The following is an 18,868-nucleotide window of genomic DNA, read 5'->3' as shown; positions in this document are numbered from 1 at the left end:
CACAGTATCTAAAGTTTCAGTCATTTATTTGGTTATTTCTGAATCCTTAAGAACATGGTTAAGGCGAGAGATAAGCATATTAGTTACAATTTGTATAACAAGTAATAAAAAGATTTGAGTATCTGTACACTACTTTTATTTAATACGCTTACTTACTGAATGATGCCTTTAGCTATATTCAGCTTAGCTGGCGTTTTTGTGTAAACAGTATTTACTAGAACAAAAACTTAACTAGTACTAGCCATACTTCTAATATGCTACTTCAAATCTACTCTTGCAAACAGAAAGCAGTAAAAATACTCATTTGTGTTAGACATACAAAGCACAGCATTGTCCTAGGTAACAACACGTAACTTTGCAAGTGATAATCTGGTTCCTTTAGTTGCAATGGCTTATAGTAGTAGTAAACTAAATAAAAGACCTACGAAAAGAAGTCATAACACAATTGGAATTTCACATTTGTCAAGCATATAAGGCTACAAGTTTTACAGTTTGTGAATTAACGAGATATGTTGAACTGTAACATTCCCAGCCATTATAGATGCAAGTGCTTGATGCAGCATATCTTCTCTTAGCCTCCAGAAAGGCTCATGTGCAGAAGAAAGAAATCACTGAGTATAATAGCCCAAGTTTAGTGGAATCATCATTATGTACACACACATACATGATGCAAGTTTAGACTTCAGGAACAGAGTGATCCATCAGGCTTTTCATAATGCTAGTTGCCATCCTAAAGGAAAGGAAAAGGCATTCAGTTTTGTAAAGTAATTGTGGAAGACCACTAAAGCTTCTGATCACTGTATCTTTGTCATTGCTAGTCTTTTAATACAATTTAAAAGTTGGCCTTTTACTCCACTATTTTTGACAACTATGTCACTACAGAAAGCTGCATCAAACTGCACACACAGAAGAGAAGCCCATGATACTCAGTGGTTTTATTAGTAACTGAGCTGTGTTATCAACATCTTTCAGGCTGCAGGCATGAGTGCAAGCAAAGTAGTATCACAAGTGTGAGGGAAGGAGGGCAGGGGGAAAGGTGGCTGTTACACCAAACACCTGTTTTGTAGAAAGAGCATACCAAGTGGAGAAAAAAACCCACTCAGTTATACCTGAAACATGATTAATTTCTAGCAACTTCATAAACATATTTTTGCAGGAGAGATTTAGCTGTAGAAAGCCACTGCTGCGAAAGGATTAGCAAAAACCAACTATATCCTGCCAAAAATCATATTTACATCACCAGAATTAGTTGCACTAGAAACAACATTTTAGTTACAAGGTAACAAATAGTTGTGTTATCCATGTACTTGAAAGTTCTCGGAAAATCAAGTTCAGACAATTCACATTTAGAAAAGGGTTTTTCAAGAGAAGGAAAGGCAAAGGAACATCACTAACATATGAATAGTTTAAAAACAGAACCAAAACACACCGGTTTGACTAAAACATCAGATTAAACAAATTTTCAGACTCCCCACACACCCTTTCCAGCCTTCACGTTAAGATTGTAATTAGGTCTTATCGAGTACATTTTATTTAACCTATAAAAAACAGTCACTGTCAACTTGATTATAATTAACACCATGGCTGCTTTGCTTATTACCTACCTCTTTATTATATACTCATAAATACTGGAAGGCATGACGGTAATGGTCACTACATTTCCAGCTGTTGCCAAGATGTCTGCAATCTGAGGGTCCTGTTATTAAACAAGAAGTTACACAAGCAACATTACTCAAGCTGACTAATAAAGCAGCAGTTCAAGAGCTTTTTCTAGACACATTTCATGCAGCTTAAGGCACCCACAACTCCTTGCTTGGAGCATTTTATCTTCAGGGCAAATCACTGAACCTGCAATACCACTTCATCGATGTTTGGTTATCAGTATATTGCACGAACTGACTAGAGAAGGGATACAGACATTATATACAGAATTCCTGCTAGAATTTGACACAAGCTGGCAGGAGGAAGCTTATTCTTTGTTTTGCCAGCAAAGTTAAACTCCAGATTAAAAACTGAGGGTCAGCCTAGCCAGGTAGAGGCAGAGAAGAAGAGAATGAGTTGCCTTACCTATAGATAGAAAACTGCCAAGAAGCCTTAAAACATGCATGTCTCTCCAGTCAAGTTAAGTTACCTCTCATGATTTACTTTCTTATTTTATGAACATTAAACAATATATTAAAATCCTTTTCCCTCTCCAAAACACTATACACACAGAAAAAGCTCATAGCTATCTACACCCACCCCATACTACTTATTTTACCTTCAATCCAATTACATTCTGGCCATTAATTTCACAGATGTTGTGCTCTGTAAGAAGTCCATTTCTCGCAGCAGAACTGTCTTTCACTATTGAGGTTATTTTTCCATTCTTGAATATGAAACCAACATGCCCTGTGCTGTCCTTGTGCATAGTAATAATTCGTTCAAAAGGCCTATAAGATATTTAAAATGCAAAACCGTGTTTTCAGTCTACTAAACCACAGAAAGAGCCACACACTATTTCAGCATCTTTGACTTACAAAAAGTAATTCTACCCTAAAAGACTCATACATCAACTACAATGAAAAGTAGTCGGGTTTAACTTCATTTTGTCAATATTTTTATATTAATATATACTTGTTTATAAACCTTACACGTTTTCCCTGTTCTACAGACATTTCACCATCTGGATTAATAATAATACAAAAATCCCATACAACATCCACCCACCCACCCCAACCACCAACGAAACACAAATATCCATTAAAAAATTATTTTTTCTCTACAAACATTACAAGATAGATAAAATAGCACAGGCAGTTTTAACAGCTATAGGTAGACCACAGGACTCTGGAGTACAATGCTTCCCCAACAACATTTCTACTGCTTTACAGAAAATAAACCTTCAAATTGTGTCTTAAAAAGCTAGTAAATCCAGGAAGGGGGCGGGGAGTTGGGCACTGAAGTAGTAGACAGAGCTGGGAATCTACTACCACATGATAGAAGTAGCTGCCCTGATAGAAGTAGCATGCCCTCCACTGCGTCAAACTTGGTTCCTAAACAAGAATGAACATTGAAAAAAGCTTTGAGACATGTACCTAGTCATATCATGTATCATCCATCTCCTTGTAGCCTACAGACCTTATGTTGAACCTGAGCTATTATTACTCCATTCAACTACCTACAAGCTCATTATTTAATACAATTAAAAATCTGCATTGGTTCATCAAGAATATTTTTAGCGAAACTGGCATTAATTCGTATGTAAGCAACAGAGTTCACAAGAAAACTTAACATGCTAAATAAAAATGCAAATGTATTCATTAATACAGCAAATATTTTGGTACCATCTTTTATTGCTTTTTCAAGCAGTACAAGCAAAAGTCATGTCCAAAAAAAAGCACAGAACTCTTGAATTCAGAGTTTAAACTTGACTTGTGCTATCTCTGACTAGTTTACCTTGAAAAACGTTATGCCTCATCATGCCCAGGCAAGTGCACACTGAAGTTCACAAATCAACAACTGTGGTGACTGTTCCCCACAAAAAGGAACGTTTCTGAGGATCTTTACTATTGAAGTACACATACACGGGCAGATTTTGTTGTGTCTGCAGTCCTGTTCAAGCAAGGGGAGACCCAAACCCCACAGAATTACTCCAAGATGGATAATGACAATCTGTATCTGCAGTTGGCTTTACCTGTCCCGAATGATCATTGAAATCCTTTCTCCAGAAGCCTGTTTCAGAACTTTATGCGCTTTATCAGAGCTCCATCCTGCACAGTTTTCACCATTGATCTGCAGAACTTGGTCCCCAAACCGCAGACCAGCAAGGGATGCTGGAGAGTTTGCCTGAACTAACTGGACAAATATACCCTACAAAAGAGAAAATAGGGGAAAGGAAAAAAAAGAGAAAAAAAAAGAGAAAGCTCTTCCTTAAAGATGAAGACCAGTGACAGAACACATAACCCTTTGAAGTTTCCCACTCGCTATGTAACACCAACCACACGGGCAGGACTTGCTAATTATCTCTCCTTAAGAGGCATTTTTGAAATTTCAGTCTGTTTCTAGATGTCTTTACCAGACTGATAGATAATTAATGCTAGAATAAAGTTAGGAAATAGGCAAATCTGTTTTGTCTACATCTTTAGACATTAAAAAACAACATGAGCATAACATTAAAGCCTTACTCAAAGGGGTAAATACTATTCTGTTTTAACAAGAAATATGAACAACTGGATCAAGACAGACTAGTGGTAAATTTGCATATCTCCTTGTGCATTTAACTAATAATTCCTTTGCCTGACATCAGAGTCATATAGCTGAGAAATAGATCAGCAATGCTAGGAACTCTATGGCAGATTTTTCCTTCTTTCACAACCCCATTAATTTCCAACTTTTTATCAATTATGACTTGCTAGCACCTCAGATAAAAAACCAAGGTGTTAAAAAACTATTTCTAGTCAAAGTACCTCCAAAAACCAAGTAAAGCATATCAAGGTAAACTGTAGATAATACCTTGGGGTGGGTGGGTGGGTGTGGGTGTGGGGGGGGGGGGGTGTGTGTGGAGGGGGGGAGGTGGTAAACAAAACAAAAAAACCCACCAAACCAAAAAACCATGCTACTCTAAGAAAATGCCAGCATTTCCTGGGTTAGGAGAACTGCAAAAAGCACTTTAACCCTATATAAAACCTTGAGTACAATTTTTTTTTAAACATTCAGATTAAATGGCCTTGCTGGGGGGGGGAAGAAGGGGGGGGGGGAAAGAAGAGGGGGGGGGGAAAGAAGAGGGGGGGGGGAAAGAAGAGGGGGGGGGGAAAGAAGAGGGGGGGGGGAAAGAAGAGGGGGGGGGGAAAGAAGAGGGGGGGGGGAAAGAAGAGGGGGGGGGGAAAGAAGAGGGGGGGGGAAAGAAGAGGGGGGGGGGAAAGAAGAGGGGGGGGGGAAAGAAGGGGGGGGGAAAGAAGGGGGGGGGGGGAAGAAGAGGGGGGGGAAAAAGAAGAGGGGGGGGAAAAAGAAGAGGGGGGGGAAAAAGAAGAGGGGGGGGAAAAAGAAGAGGGGGGGGAAAAAGAAGAGGGGGGGGAAAAAGAAGAGGGGGGGGAAAAAGAAGAGGGGGGGGAAAAAGAAGAGGGGGGGGAAAAAGAAGAGGGGGGGGAAAAAGAAGAGGGGGGGGAAAAAGAAGAGGGGGGGGAAAAAGAAGAGGGGGGGGAAAAAGAAGAGGGGGGGGGAAAAGAAGAGGGGGGGGAAAAAGAAGAGGGGGGGGAAAAAGAAGAGGGGGGGGAAAAAGAAGAGGGGGGGGAAAAAGAAGAGGGGGGGGAAAAAGAAGAGGGGGGGGAAAAAGAAGAGGGGGGGGAAAAAGAAGAGGGGGGGGAAAAAGAAGAGGGGGGGGAAAAAGAAGAGGGGGGGGAAAAAGAAGAGGGGGGGGAAAAAGAAGAGGGGGGGGAAAAAGAAGAGGGGGGGGAAAAAGAAGAGGGGGGGAAAAAGAAGAGGGGGGGGAAAAAGAAGAGGGGGGGGAAAAAGAAGAGGGGGGGGAAAAAGAAGAGGGGGGGAAAAAGAAGAGGGGGGGGAAAAAGAAGAGGGGGGGGAAAAAGAAGAGGGGGGGGAAAAAGAAGGGGGGGGAAAAAGAAGGGGGGGGAAAAAGAAGGGGGGGGAAAAAGAAGAGGGGGGGGAAAAAGAAGGGGGGGGGAAAAAGAAGAGGGGGGGAAAAAGAAGAGGGGGGGGAAAAAGAAGAGGGGGGGGAAAAAGAAGAGGGGGGGGAAAAAGAAGAGGGGGGGGGAAAAGAAGAGGGGGGGGAAAAAGAAGAGGGGGGGGAAAAAGAAGAGGGGGGGGAAAAAGAAGAGGGGGGGGAAAAAGAAGAGGGGGGGGAAAAAGAAGAGGGGGGGGAAAAAGAAGAGGGGGGGGAAAAGAAGAGGGGGGGGAAAAAGAAGAGGGGGGGGAAAAAGAAGGGGGGGGAAAAAGAAGAGGGGGGGGAGGAGAAGAGGGGGGGGGGAGAAGGGGGGGGGGGGAGAAGGGGGGGGGGGGAGAAGAGTGTTTTCCATACTGAGAATGAAAAGATATTGAAACAGAGAAGCTCCAGAGCAGGTTTAAGGATCTTCTTGCAGCTATGTTCATGTTAAGGGAAACTCAAAAAAGCCCATTCCAAAATTACTCTTTACAAATAGGTAAGATGACACTCTCACTATCCTTACTTTTCTCACTGGCAACACACTGCAAGAATCTATAAAAGAGGAGCTACTTCTAAGCCATGGGCAGTTCTCTGCATACTGCTGAACTTAAGTACTGCCCAGTGTGTCCACAAAGATAGAGGCAAGAAGTCTTGAGCTGCTAACAAGTATCACAGCAGCTCTGCAAGGACAATTCATGCTCTCAAGTGAAAAAAAAAATAAATAAAAAAATTACAAGTATTTTTCAGGTGTTATAAAACACATGGAAGTAAATTGCTGCTGTAAATTTAGATCCTAGTCCAGACAGCTGGAAATCTATTTACTGATCTAATGAAGGATTTTAAAATTCTGATAATGGATAAGCAAGCATTATACAGAAGACAATTTTGTAACCATACACTAACTTCATTACTAATTTAATCCAGCAGTTAATATCTCTATAGGCAAAAGCAAGCTTCTCTACTTACATTGTCCACAGACTTAAGGCGAAGTCCAATTTTGCCATCTTGATCTTTACATAAAATTGCTTCGCGGATGCCTTGCTTAATTTCTGCTCTGCGAATTCCAATATCATTTCCAGTCACTGGAGCTACCATGTAATTAGCAGATGGTCGCGTGACCAGTTGCTGATTAAAACAAAATAGCCAGACAACTTAGTTTCAACTGTTTAAAATAGATATATGTCAATTTATATGAAGTGATATTTCAAAAAAACCAACATATAAATTAAGTTACAACACCAACTCTTCCCCGCCCCACCCCCAACACTGGAAATACACTGCTCAGTTTAAGACCAGATTAAAATAGGCACGGTTACTTAAAACAATTCATTTATCAGTCAGGGCTGGTACTTAGACAAATAGTAGTCTACTCTCTAGAATGCTAGATATACATTTAGTCTTTACACTTTTCTTTCTAAAACATGCTTGACTGGTACCTACACCTTGTGGCTGAGCAGCTGCTGCCACTGGTAAGTTTCTCTGCACCTCTTCATCATTTAGGCTCAGGCCCATATACTGAGAAAGTTCTGGATACAATCTGGGGTATAAGCCTATAGGAGAAAAAACAAAACAAACCCATCAATACAATTGTTGGTTTAACAGAACAAGCCATTACTGCTTTCACATGTACAATTACTTCAACAGATCTTGTGCTATTGTAATGTATTTAATTTGAAAATTATGACAGAAGACCCACTTCAATAAGGACTGTTATTCTAGCCCATCTTAGAAAAGTAACCAGACAAGAAGCACTTCTGAGATAAAGAGCTTAGAGAACTTTTAGCTTCCGTTACTCCATTCATCCTTTACAGCACAAACAACATCAGACACATGGTGATAAGGTTCAAAACCAACATTTTGCTGCAGTCCATGAAGACATGCCCTTGCTCCAAAGCTTTTGGGCAATTATCAGGGAACTAGTCTCCCACCCCCAAACCAGGTATGCTAGAGAACACACGTGTGCCAAGGACATTCCAGATCCCAGGCATGATAAAGTTTCTGCAGAAGACAGCCTCCTGGCTGTAAGGTCCACAGTGCAGTCTGCTTTAAGTGTCTTCATAAGAAAGTAGCTGTCATTTTATCATAGCTTCAAAATGAAGTGGTTTTAGACATGCTTCTCAAGAAGACAAAGCAAACACAGCCCTTAAAATATCCAGCAGGAGATTCCTCTACACCCAAGAGGAGCGGGCTGCAAGGAGAGTGGGAGGAAAGGAAGTTAAACTGACAGACTTGTCAGACCTTGAGTCAAACCACTCTGGAAATAAGCTTGATATTGCTCTTGACATTCCACAGATAACTAACTGGTGCCATTTAACAAGTGGCAGTTACAAGAACTCTTAAGAGTCCACCCGCTGTTCTCACCAAATTGGTGGGGACAGAAAAAGCTGCTTGGAAAGCAATGTGGTGCAAGGGACAGCCTTGGAAGCAAGAAGGCTCCCCTGTTCACAAAGCTTAGGTTTCTAGTGTTCTTTTATGGGTATATGTATAAAACCAGCTACTACAAGAATCCACATTTGACTAGAAATGGAAAGTAACTTTTCTGGGAAGGAAAAAAGGTCAGTGCAAGGTGAACTCCAGTATAAACGGGACTTTTTTCCTCCTTAATACTTTCAGGAGTTATGTTTGCATGCTGCTTCACAAGAGCTGTCTGATCTTATTTCCAGATTGATCTATCAGCTTGTAGTTTCACCAATATTGATTAATAACCTTTTCCTGAATCTTTCTTCTATTTTTGCTTGCATTTTCAAGCCCCTAGGATTATACAAAATTAACACTGCACAAGACTTCTGCAGCTACTCGATTTTTCTCTTTTGTTCTTCATCAAAGACCACAACACAGGATGCATCTTGCTGGCTGTATTAGATTCTCATTCAAAACAGAGACCTCCAAACAGCAGAACACATCCAAAAGCTCTTGCTGTTGTATATTCTCCTGCCTCTGCCAGGACTGAGGGATTCGCAGCGGGTTTGGCACATCCTATAGATGGTGTAGGCCTCCCTTTTTTAGGATATATTGAGTGATCAATCAGTCTTCAGCCACACACAGCTCCTGAGCAATTCACACAAAAGCTGATGTCGAAATTATGTCATTCAGCCAGCAGGCACAAAAACTGCAAAAGAATTCAAACTCTGGACAGCAAAAAGAATGCTGCCAAGAAGGGACTGCTGAAGCAAACTCAAATCTGGTCTGGTGAGGGTAGGCCAGGTACGTACCTATTCCAGAAAGGATCTATGAGAGGCAGCTCTCTGGTGAGCTATACGAACTCCTGCCTTAAAGTCATCTTAGACAGACCAGCACCAAGAGGAGAGCTGGAGACAAGTTACATCCACCAAGCTTTAATACCTAACCCACCAGCATTCCTGACAGCTGTTCCAGCACTGCTGCTGGTCATACTGGTGAGAGGCTTTAGGCCTTTTAGACCAAGCATAACTTACTAACCCAGAGCTCTGATCTCAAACATACCTTTGTGCATGTACATGTGCATGGGAGAAAAGGAGAAGAAATGGGTACAAGTCATTCAGCTTTAGGTCTGATGGATTTGCCACCAGACATTTGATCCCAAAATCTACTGGAAGCTTTATGTTGATAGTATGACAACATTAAGTTCCACCTTCCCAGACACGTCTCTGTTGACAGGGATTCGTGTTCGTCTTTTCCTAAGCAAGCTCATATGGAGAGGAAAGACACTTAAGACTCATGCTGCCCTCTAAAGCTTACAAATATACATGTGATAAATAAGGACAACTAAGTGTTTGAGGTAAGAGATAAAAAGAGCTCAAATGGTACCAACAGCAGATCTTGTTATGTTAGGCTCACTTGGAAAGTTTCAAAAAGTTAAGAGAAGGGTTAGTGTTTGCCACAACTTCCTTTTATAAGCAAACATTGTTTTTTGACTCTAGCACCTTATCGAGGTGGGTGTTGGCATTTCCAAAAAGGCGTGGTCTCGCCCTTTGTACATAGGGTTACATATTTATAGGTATTTTTGACTGTACTGTTAACTTTAGGATTTCATAACTGCTTTCCACAACATGAGGATACTATACAGTACATGAGCTTACCTCCATCATGAGGAATAGGAGCAGAAGCTTCAGACAAGATTGCTGGATTAGCTGGATTTGAAGAAAAGGCAGTCTGAGCCTAAAAGCAAAGAAACTCACGTATGTTATCTTATACAAGGAAAAAAATAATCTATGAAATCTTTACTATGCAGGCAGAAGACTAAATGTTTTCTTTTTTTCTTGTACATGCTAGTTCCAATTCATTTTGAAGTTCTGAAGTCAATCTTTTTCTTTGAAAGAAATAACTTCAATACAATATGCTGTAGTAGTATCAAACTATATCGGTAGATCAATTTGTATCTTCCTCAGAGCCAACCTACAGTAATAATGCAGAAAGGCTTTACTGTCAACCTGTTCTGTTTTTGTCATCAAGCAACTTAAAGAGCCTTAAAAGACACAGTAAACTTAGCTGACAAAGCTTTGTAAATTTAAGTTTTAAGATATGACCTTTGGCAGAGTGTTTTGTAATTACTTTTTCAGCTGGATAGCAGGAGTTTTACCTCTTCACCAATTACAGACGTTATTCATGAGTTCTACCATAGTGCCTTACAAGTTGCAAGTTCCACATGATCCAATGCTACTAGTTTAACACCTTCTGAAAGAAATTAACCTTCTAAGATTTTTCTACAGAACTTGCCACTACAGCTAACACACTAAGCTTAATTTCTGTATTGCTTACTGACTCACAAACATAAGAGGCCATATTAAAGTAAGCCAGTTTCGTTCCTTCTCAATACCTCAGCTACTACTTTTTCGGCCTTGTGTAATCATGACCAGTGAAAAATACTGCCTTACAGACGCCTGTTAAGTGTGATGGAAATAGCTATCCCAATAGCTTTCCTGAGGTTGAACATCAAAGGGGGGGGGAGGGGGGGGCGGAATTACTAAATGTATAGTGAAACGTTATGCCAAACAGGACGCATAAATCATCTAACACAACATGACGGTCAAATTACTTAATGTTTTTAAGGAAATCATGCTTAAAAATAGAAGACTTCATAGTCCTGTACTCTCCAGGAAGTTGTTTTTAGAAAAAAAGTTTCAGAGCAAGAATAACTCATTCTTTATCAATATCAGATGTATTAAGAAGAATAGCCTCCAACCCAAATGCTGGACAAAAAGAATAGGTTAGAATATTTAATGTAACAAGCCCATTTGTTTTAACCAGCAGTTATTTTAATCTCACTCATTTGTTGTGGACACAGACTTTGTTTTCCAGTATGCTGCCCCCTTTTCTCCTAAGAGTGCTGTCAGATATATTTAAAAAGACAGCATTTTTATAATGCAGTTTTTGGGAGAGGCAAATAATTTAGCCTCTGCTACCAAAAATATCAGTGAAAATGGAATAGCTTACTCTTGAAATAATTGTATTTAGCAACAACAGTATTTACTTCCCCTCTCTCACAACTATACTCAGTAGACAGCCCATTACCCCCCTAGTTCCTCCTACAGTCAGCAGGAGTGAGATGCTGTCACGTAACTGCTGAAGGGCAATCTTCGCCATTGACAATGGCAACAAGAACACTGAAACCTCTCCACTACGGATCTATAACTGAATGCTCTTGGCTCTATCTCTGCTCTCTCCCACCCGCACATGAATTTTCTCATAGGCTGTCCTGCTTGACATCCCACTCATCAAGTGGTAGAACTTGGTGAAATCCTAATTTAAACTTCAAGTGGACAGTCATCTTTAAGCATGACAGCAAGCATCTGTCCCACATGAACTGATTTCTGGAAAACTGACCTTTGAGATTACAGTGTTACCAAGGATTACACTATCTTAACAGAACAATTTGTTATGGTCCCTACAGAAACCTCTGTTTTACTCTTATTTGTCTGTGAAACACAACAGACTACAGGCACAGTCACACGAACAAGGCACTTCTGCCCAAGTACATAAACCCTGCTGAGTGCATGGGCAAGATCATGTACAAGAAAAGTCCCTACTCTATAAAATGACAGAACATGTATCTATGATTCAAGGTTTAGAGGACTCGGCATATAGATACCCTACTTCCATTTCCTCACCGCTTCATTATGTGGTCACAAAAGTTAAGCAGTAGAAAGACCACATTTAGTATTTTTAATTGCAATATATAAACTCTAGCAGTTGGTTGTTAAAAGGCTGAAGGAGCACATTCTTGGCTGCAGGCTAGGGTTTTGTTTTTGTTTGGTTTTTTTTCCAGCATTATCTGACTGTAGATAAAGGACTTTGGTAAGATAAGACGAATGGGGTGGGGTGGGCGGACACAACAAGAAGAAATCCCAACACAGCGCCCACAACTTCAAGAGCTCCACCCCACACATACAAATGCAAGTGAGACTGAGGCATTCCACTTCGGGACAGCACAGGAGAGTTAATAAGCTGTTCTGTGCTGTTTGCTTGATTGCTTCCCAATGAGAAGGACAAGGACAGAAGCAGCAGCCACCTTAAAATGCAGTATAACTCATTGCTGTTGTTTAAACTGGGAGGGAATCCAGTTTAAGTTTAGGAAAGAAAAATGGAAGCTAGGTAAAATGCTGAAGAAAGCAAGGAAACTCCTCATAAAATACACTCATGAAATTTCTCATGGAGTTTTATCCATTAAAGTGTTTTTCATTATTTCGTTTCACAGATATTTTTTTTTCATCCTCGTCCTGTCTCATAATAAAGACACAAATATTCTTACACATAAAGGGGTTTACACAGATGTGATAATCTTGTAAGCATTGAGAGAACTGGTCACTACCACGAAACAGCCAGAGGACCAGTCTGTGATTCCAGATGATGTTAAGAGAGTCAGTACTCTTTTTTTTGTGCCCAGCTGGCCACGAGACCTTTCTGCCACAGGTTTGGACACCAAGAATGAGACACAAAACGTTGATTAGTTCAGTCAATACCTATTCATCATGTCAGAGCTGAAGTATGAGAACAGATTGACTATGTTTGTCTACTTAAGACCAAGTATCTATATTTCAAAAAAACCAAACATATCAACACATTAAAGACAAATTACTATAAATGAATACATGAAAAAAATAAACATACCCAACAGTGGTAAAGTAAGCATTAATCATATTATAACAAGCTACAAAGTAAACAGTTTGTCTTTCCCCTTTCAGAGTATGATGGTATAACACCAACTCAGGCCTGCAATAAAAGTCTCCCCGCCTCTAGATTAAAAATCATCACATCCATTATTATCATCAAAACTCATCTGATTAAAACCCACCATACCTGAATAACTTTGTCCACCTTCAGATCTTCCAGGGAAGGATAGAGAGACATTTTGATTCAGTCTCACTGGGTAGAGGGAAGACCAAGAAAAAAAAGGGGGAAAGCAAACAAACAACAGGGTTAGTTGTCAGAGGTACTCACTTAAAATTACAACTTAAAAAAGCAAAAAAGAAAAAGAAAGCAGACAAAGTGTTAAATAAGTGATCTGTGACCTGCAAGTCAGTTGATCTGTGACCTGCAAGTCTTAGCACTACAGATACCTGGGACCGCAAATAAATTCCATTAAGACTACCCACTTAATCTATTATTGATAATAGCCTTTATGTAATAGGCTTTATTTAATATACTTAGCATTGTCAAAGTTCAGGTCTCAACGATGAGGAAGCCAATACAGAGAAAACTGTTTCACATGAAGTATTGCAAAGACAGACCTTAGGCCAGGATGCAATGATGATGAGGGTTAAGGAGAAAAATCTAATCACCCTCCTCCTACTCCTGACTGGGACAGTTTTTTATATAAAACCGCAGAAGCTTTCACTCTGTTATCCAAAGTATTTGAACACTTTTGTCAGTTCTGATATTCCAGTAAGAAGCTACTAAAGAGAACTGGCTTCCCATGTCCATTTGCAACACATTAATTGCAGCAAGAGAGCATAAACCAGCAAGATTCAGCCAGTGGCAAGTTTCAAAACACACAGAGGCTTCAAGCTGGTTCTCATGTGATGTTGGGAGAGCCCTATGACAACTTATCAGGAAGTAATACAACAAAAAAAAAAACCAAGACAAAAAACCAAGCAAAACCAAAAAACCCACTTCACATGATCCTCTAAGGCACCACACTGACATCCAGCTCTGCTAGAGCCAGGCACCTGAGGCTTCAGGAAACCCCATTTTCCCAGAGCTCCTTCACTCACACTCTCACTGAGTTCAGCTGAAATTTTCAAAACCGTAGTAAAACATTTCAGCAATGTATGGGAATGTTTTAATGAGGGGGGGAGAGGGACAGAAATAGAAGACAACAAAATGCAATATAGCTTTGCAAGTTACAGAAGGCACTGAGAAGACACTGCAGCTCTGTTAAGAGCTTTGGGGATTCATTTTTTCATCCAAAGAACAGAGGTCCTTATTTGTGTGCAATGTAGCAAAAATTCCAGACTAAAAGTGACCACTGCACACATCCTTGAGCTACTGCTTCTCTAAGTGCAGATATTAAGTTGATTTAAAATAAAAGAACACCACACACACTGATGCCTAATGTGATACTGCAGCAACACAATAGACATCTCTTCATATTACGCTAAGCTCATCGACAGCTTTTCTACTTGTTCAGCAGAGTGCCCAACAGCTCCAGTAGCATATCAAACTACAATTAAAACTTAAAAAAACCATGCCCTAAATGTGACAGAGATCTAAATTGCGAACGCGTGGCCAATTATGTTGTAATAATTAATTGCCGCTGACATTTTGACTAATTGTTGCAACTAAACCAAATATAGTTGAAGTCTGGAAGCTTTATAAATTAAACATACGCATTTAAAACGAGTTTAAAGTTCTGTTTTAATCCGGCATTGACCTGAAACAATTGAGTGCTTTTGCTCACCCAAAACGGGTAAGAGCAAACACAAGCCCAAACCCGGCAAACCCGTCACTCAGGTAAGTGGTGCTCGGATGCTGCATTCTGCTGCTAACACCAGTCAAGTCACACAGAGCATCAGACTCGCCATCTACGTCTACGCTACAGCTGCCCTAGTACATTCAGGTGCAGGTCCAACCACTGGCACACATTCAAAGTCAGCACACCACCGGCAGCGCGCAGGCGGGAAAAGAGGACGGGCCAAGGATGGTGCATTCCCAAAGGAATGTTTCAGGGTGATAAGGGGCACATGAGGAGCATTTTGTGGATGGCAAGCTCTGACATCCAGACAGCAGCAGAGCACAGCACAGGGTCTGCTGGGTCCCTCGTCCCAGTGACCGACTTCCATGCCACAAACCCCAGCATGTTTACACCTCAGCCACTTTTAGTTCTCCTCTACAGACCAGTCTCACTCTGCACACAATTACCGGTGACATTTGTCAGACGGGCAACCTCAACTTTCCTCTAGTTTACAAAGAGGAGTATGGTGCTTTCTGTAGAAAAGTATTAGCAAATCTAAACATATATTAGTTCTCAGATCACATAAGATGACACTCCAGCAGCTTATCCTGCCACTTTACAATCCCCCCTGGCCACCTCCCCTTGCCAGCCAAGGGCTCACAAGCCCAGGTGTTTGTCACCACTGCCAAGGAGCTGCCTGGCTACCTCCCTTGTCATAATCCCACCAGTTACCATTTTTGGTTTTCCAGCTAAATAGCCAGAATAACTGTCACCACTGTAATTGCGTTCAGTGAGCTTGTACAAGCTTTGCATACAGCATTTTCAATTTCTGCACAGGCAGTTGTAGCAAATAATCCTCATTAGGTAAAGCAAGATCTGCAAAAATACTGTATTAGTTTAAAATATGACCTTTTAATAACAATTGCCACTGTCGGGGACCACCAGTAATTGCAGGAAGAACTTGTCCGCAAGTTCCGTGCAACATTATTCGCAGTATAAACAAGAGTTTCAGCAGGCACTGTAATGGCTTTAGGCACTGGGGAGTGGCTACCATAAAACGTGAGTCACTATAACCTCCTTTTCTCTCTTAAAAATCTACACTGACACCAGAATCATTTTTCTTGATCATTTCTGTATTCCCACATTCCCACATCTTGTGGGGAACACAAGTGTTTAGGAAAACAAAAGTGAAAACCAAAGGAAGAGCGTGGGGCTGGAGGGACAGCCATAACTCAGCCAGTGACCCACAAAACCCAGCAGTGAAGACCTCTCCCCATTTCTTAGTATCCTTGGCTGGGAAGTCTGACCGCCAGCACCCGTCAGCAGATCCTGTCTGGCAAAGGGAAGTACCGAGCCACTGGCTGGAGACCCGTGGAAAGGCAGCACTCGTGACTCCTCGGGGCTGCCAGCAGGAAGTCTCGCGGGTGGGAGCGATCCCGAACGGCCCTCGGTGGCACGGCTGGGAGGAGATGGGCTTCCCAATGCACCCTCCAGGTCGGAAAGCGTGGAGCTGAAGGCAGTGCGGGAAGCAGCTGAACCCCAGCTCTGGCCAGCCTGTAGCGACTGCTGTCTCTGAAAGCACCAGCAGCCAATACTGGGGGAGGGGGGAAAAACAAACCAAAACAAAAAACACCACCCACGAGTGTTTTCTGCCTGTGGCCCGTGGAGAGATTACAGCTGGCCACAAAGCTAGCACCTATACTGAAACACTGGTTTCCACTTCCATAAGTTAGAAGCTTATGAACACAAAAATTCATCTTTAAAGCAGATCCGGAACAAAACCTCCTGGAGGTCAGGCTGAGACATCAGGAACCGAGCAACCATTTCGCAAGACGCGTTCTCCAACTAATAACTCCGTGTTTCCCTTCTGATACGTATCTAATTAGCCTCTGAGCAACTGTTCTCATTATGCATTTAGCTCTGAAATCTGCTGCCTCCATTCCAGACCCGAAGCAGGGCTCGCTTGCCCAAAAGGGCAGGTCGCATCCACTCTACCCCTGCAGCAGTATTTAGCCCGTCTAAAAGGAAGCTCTTACGAACGTCCGAGTCTCCTTACAGGAACCGGCCGAGAGGCGCGGTCCTTAGGCAATGACCCCGGAGCCTGAACGGGAGGTCAGACGACACCCCAAGCCCAAGACCTCGGGAGGATGTGGACACAGGCAGACGCACGGGCGCTTATTTACTCGCTGTTTTCTCTGGCCGCGGACGGAGGAGCCCCTCGGGGAGGCAGCGCCCCTCGCCCGGCAGCGGCCGCCTTTCCCCCCCCCAGACACACACTCCCCCGGCCGGCACCGGCGAGCGGTCGCCCCACAGGAGCACGACACGGCTCCCCGGAGGGAGCGGGGACAAACACCGCCCTCGCTAAGCCGCACAGCGAAGCCGGCTCGGCACCGGCCTCCCCGCCACACCTCCTCCCCGCTCCGCCATGCCCGGCCACCGCGATCGCAGCACCCGCCCCCTCCCCTCACGCCGCCGAGGACGGGCCGCCGCCCCGGGCCCGCGCACAACGGGCCGCAGGGGAGGGTGCCCCGCCAGCCGGCCCCAGCCCCTCCTTCACCTCTGGCCCAGGCGGCGGTTGCCGTTCGTCGGGACCCTCAGCGCGGAGAGGGGAAGCGGCGGCAGCGGCGACGGCTCCCCTAAGTCCCGGCAACGCCGCTGTAGGGGAGCGGGGGCGGCGGCGGAACTGGCCCAGCTCCGCGCATGCTCCGGCGGCGGGAGTGGGCCGGGCCCGGCGGGCGGGGAAGGGAGCGCCGCGGGGCCGGGGCCGGGGCCGGGGCCTGGGTCTGTGGGGCGGAGGTGGCCCAGCTCCGTTAGCAACGGCCCCGCTCCCCGCCACGGCCGGCAACGCTCCCCTCTGGTCGCTTGTTTTACTTATCCGATGGCTCACCACTGGCATTCCGCGGTTTTGTATTGCCTTTGCATCGTTCCTTTGCCAGTATTGGCTCACAGCTGTCATCTTCACGAAGAAAAAAAGTGTAGTTTTCTATTCATTTTCCAACCGGTTTTCCTCCAGTAAAGCACGTTCTGCTAACTGCCTTCTGTCGGCTTTGGTTTGCGTGTTTGCCGGCCAGGCGTTGGTGGGTCGCCACACGCCAGAGCCGGGGTGACCGGGGTGACCACCATGTCGCCTGGCCCGCGGTCCAGCGCCCGCCTGGGCCTTCTCCCGCCCGTGCCCGTCTGTAGCAGAGCACGTCTCCTGGAGAAGCTCCCCTGGAGAAACCGTGTATACCACCGACAGGGAAAAATGCTGCAACAAGCTCGGGAAGAGGCTTTCATGCTCAATTGCGGTAGTTACTCCGCATTTACCTTACTTACAGTGCGAACTTCTCTAGCATCGATTTTCAGTCTTTAAAATCCTTCTGTGCTAGACTGCCTGTTGTCAAATCTTGTTCGTCAGATAGATCGTTAAATGTGCTGAGCAACCTAAAGCTTCTCTTCAGCTCAGAAACCAGAGTGCTCAGTAGGAGAATTTGACAGCTTGCCAGCACGGAGGAAGGAGGTCTGCTCCCACCTCCCGCCTCTTTCTCCTGTCCTCAGCCAGTCCCAGGAGTTGTCACGCTCTTCTGTGGGACAGCTTAACTCGCTGCTCCAGCAGAAATCAAATCCACCAAAAAACATGAATGTTTTTCTGCTGGGTTAGTGAGCCAAACCAGCAACGAAAGGATCTCGCAAGCACCAGCACCATCCGGAGCAAGGGAAGGGAGGGTGCGGCTGGAAACAGGAGGAAGGAGAAACAGGAATGAGAGGGAAGGGTGATTCCCTTCCTTCTGGCACTAACAGGCTGTTTCATTACGTGAGCTGCCTGCGCAATTATAACCTTAGTTAAGCTAAACAGAGATTTTGTTGCAACGTATATTTTCCAATCCTAAGTTTCTTGATCCTCTCCAGTTGCCAGCATCTTTGCTGAGCACCACAGGGATGCGTAGGATTGGGGTAGCAGCCACAGCAGTGCTGAATGCAGAGAAACAGCCTCTCTCCAGCTGTTTAGAAGGCTCCTGTTTCTATATCCAACGATCAGCCAGGCCTGGCACCTTCCTGCGTGCCAGCGCCTGCACCATCGGCTACCAAGTCATGCAACTACAGATCATTAAATACATATGAAGTGCAATTTTGGGCTTAGGGTATGAGTTCACAAAAATCCTGTGTTAGGTGCCTTCTGGGCCAGGAGAGAAGGAGAGAATCCAGCTCAGGTTTAATAATGACAGATAATTACTGCTTTTGAAGTGCTAAATCTTCTGTGTAGCCAAAAGTGATTTTCAACATAAGTACAGTGAAAGGTTTAAAACTTTATATGCTCAGACCAAGTGTGAAACTCGTCATCCTGCAGTGACCTCAGTGCAGTGAAGCCCTGGACCTGCCCT

General features: G+C 43.6%; 1 protein-coding gene across 2 annotated transcripts; it reads right to left on the bottom strand.

The window, feature by feature from the left end:
- Nucleotides 1-9: 9 nt before the first annotated feature.
- SDCBP (syndecan binding protein) lies at nt 10-17,843 on the bottom strand. 2 transcript variants are annotated; one of them, XM_069779387.1, is made up of 9 exons: nt 17,823-17,843; nt 12,914-12,979; nt 9,697-9,775; nt 7,079-7,188; nt 6,605-6,763; nt 3,677-3,852; nt 2,261-2,432; nt 1,605-1,696; nt 10-730 (listed from the first exon to the last, which is right to left on the bottom strand). In XM_069779387.1, the coding sequence occupies exons 2-9, from the start codon at nt 12,962-12,964 to the stop codon at nt 676-678; spliced, it is 894 nt and encodes a 297-aa protein (XP_069635488.1). In that variant the 5' UTR covers nt 12,965-12,979; nt 17,823-17,843; the 3' UTR covers nt 10-675. The 2 variants fall into 2 exon arrangements, with proteins under 2 accessions (XP_069635488.1, XP_069635487.1); XM_069779386.1 differs by lacking the exon at nt 17,823-17,843 and adding an exon at nt 17,065-17,222.
- Between the last annotated feature and the right edge of the window lie 1,025 nt (nt 17,844-18,868).

This window comes from Haliaeetus albicilla, chromosome 3, assembly GCF_947461875.1.
Source record: "Haliaeetus albicilla chromosome 3, bHalAlb1.1, whole genome shotgun sequence".
NCBI classification, from domain to species: domain Eukaryota; kingdom Metazoa; phylum Chordata; class Aves; order Accipitriformes; family Accipitridae; genus Haliaeetus; species Haliaeetus albicilla.
Note: the sequence above shows the minus strand (reverse complement) of the source record. Positions and strands in the feature narration are given on the sequence as shown.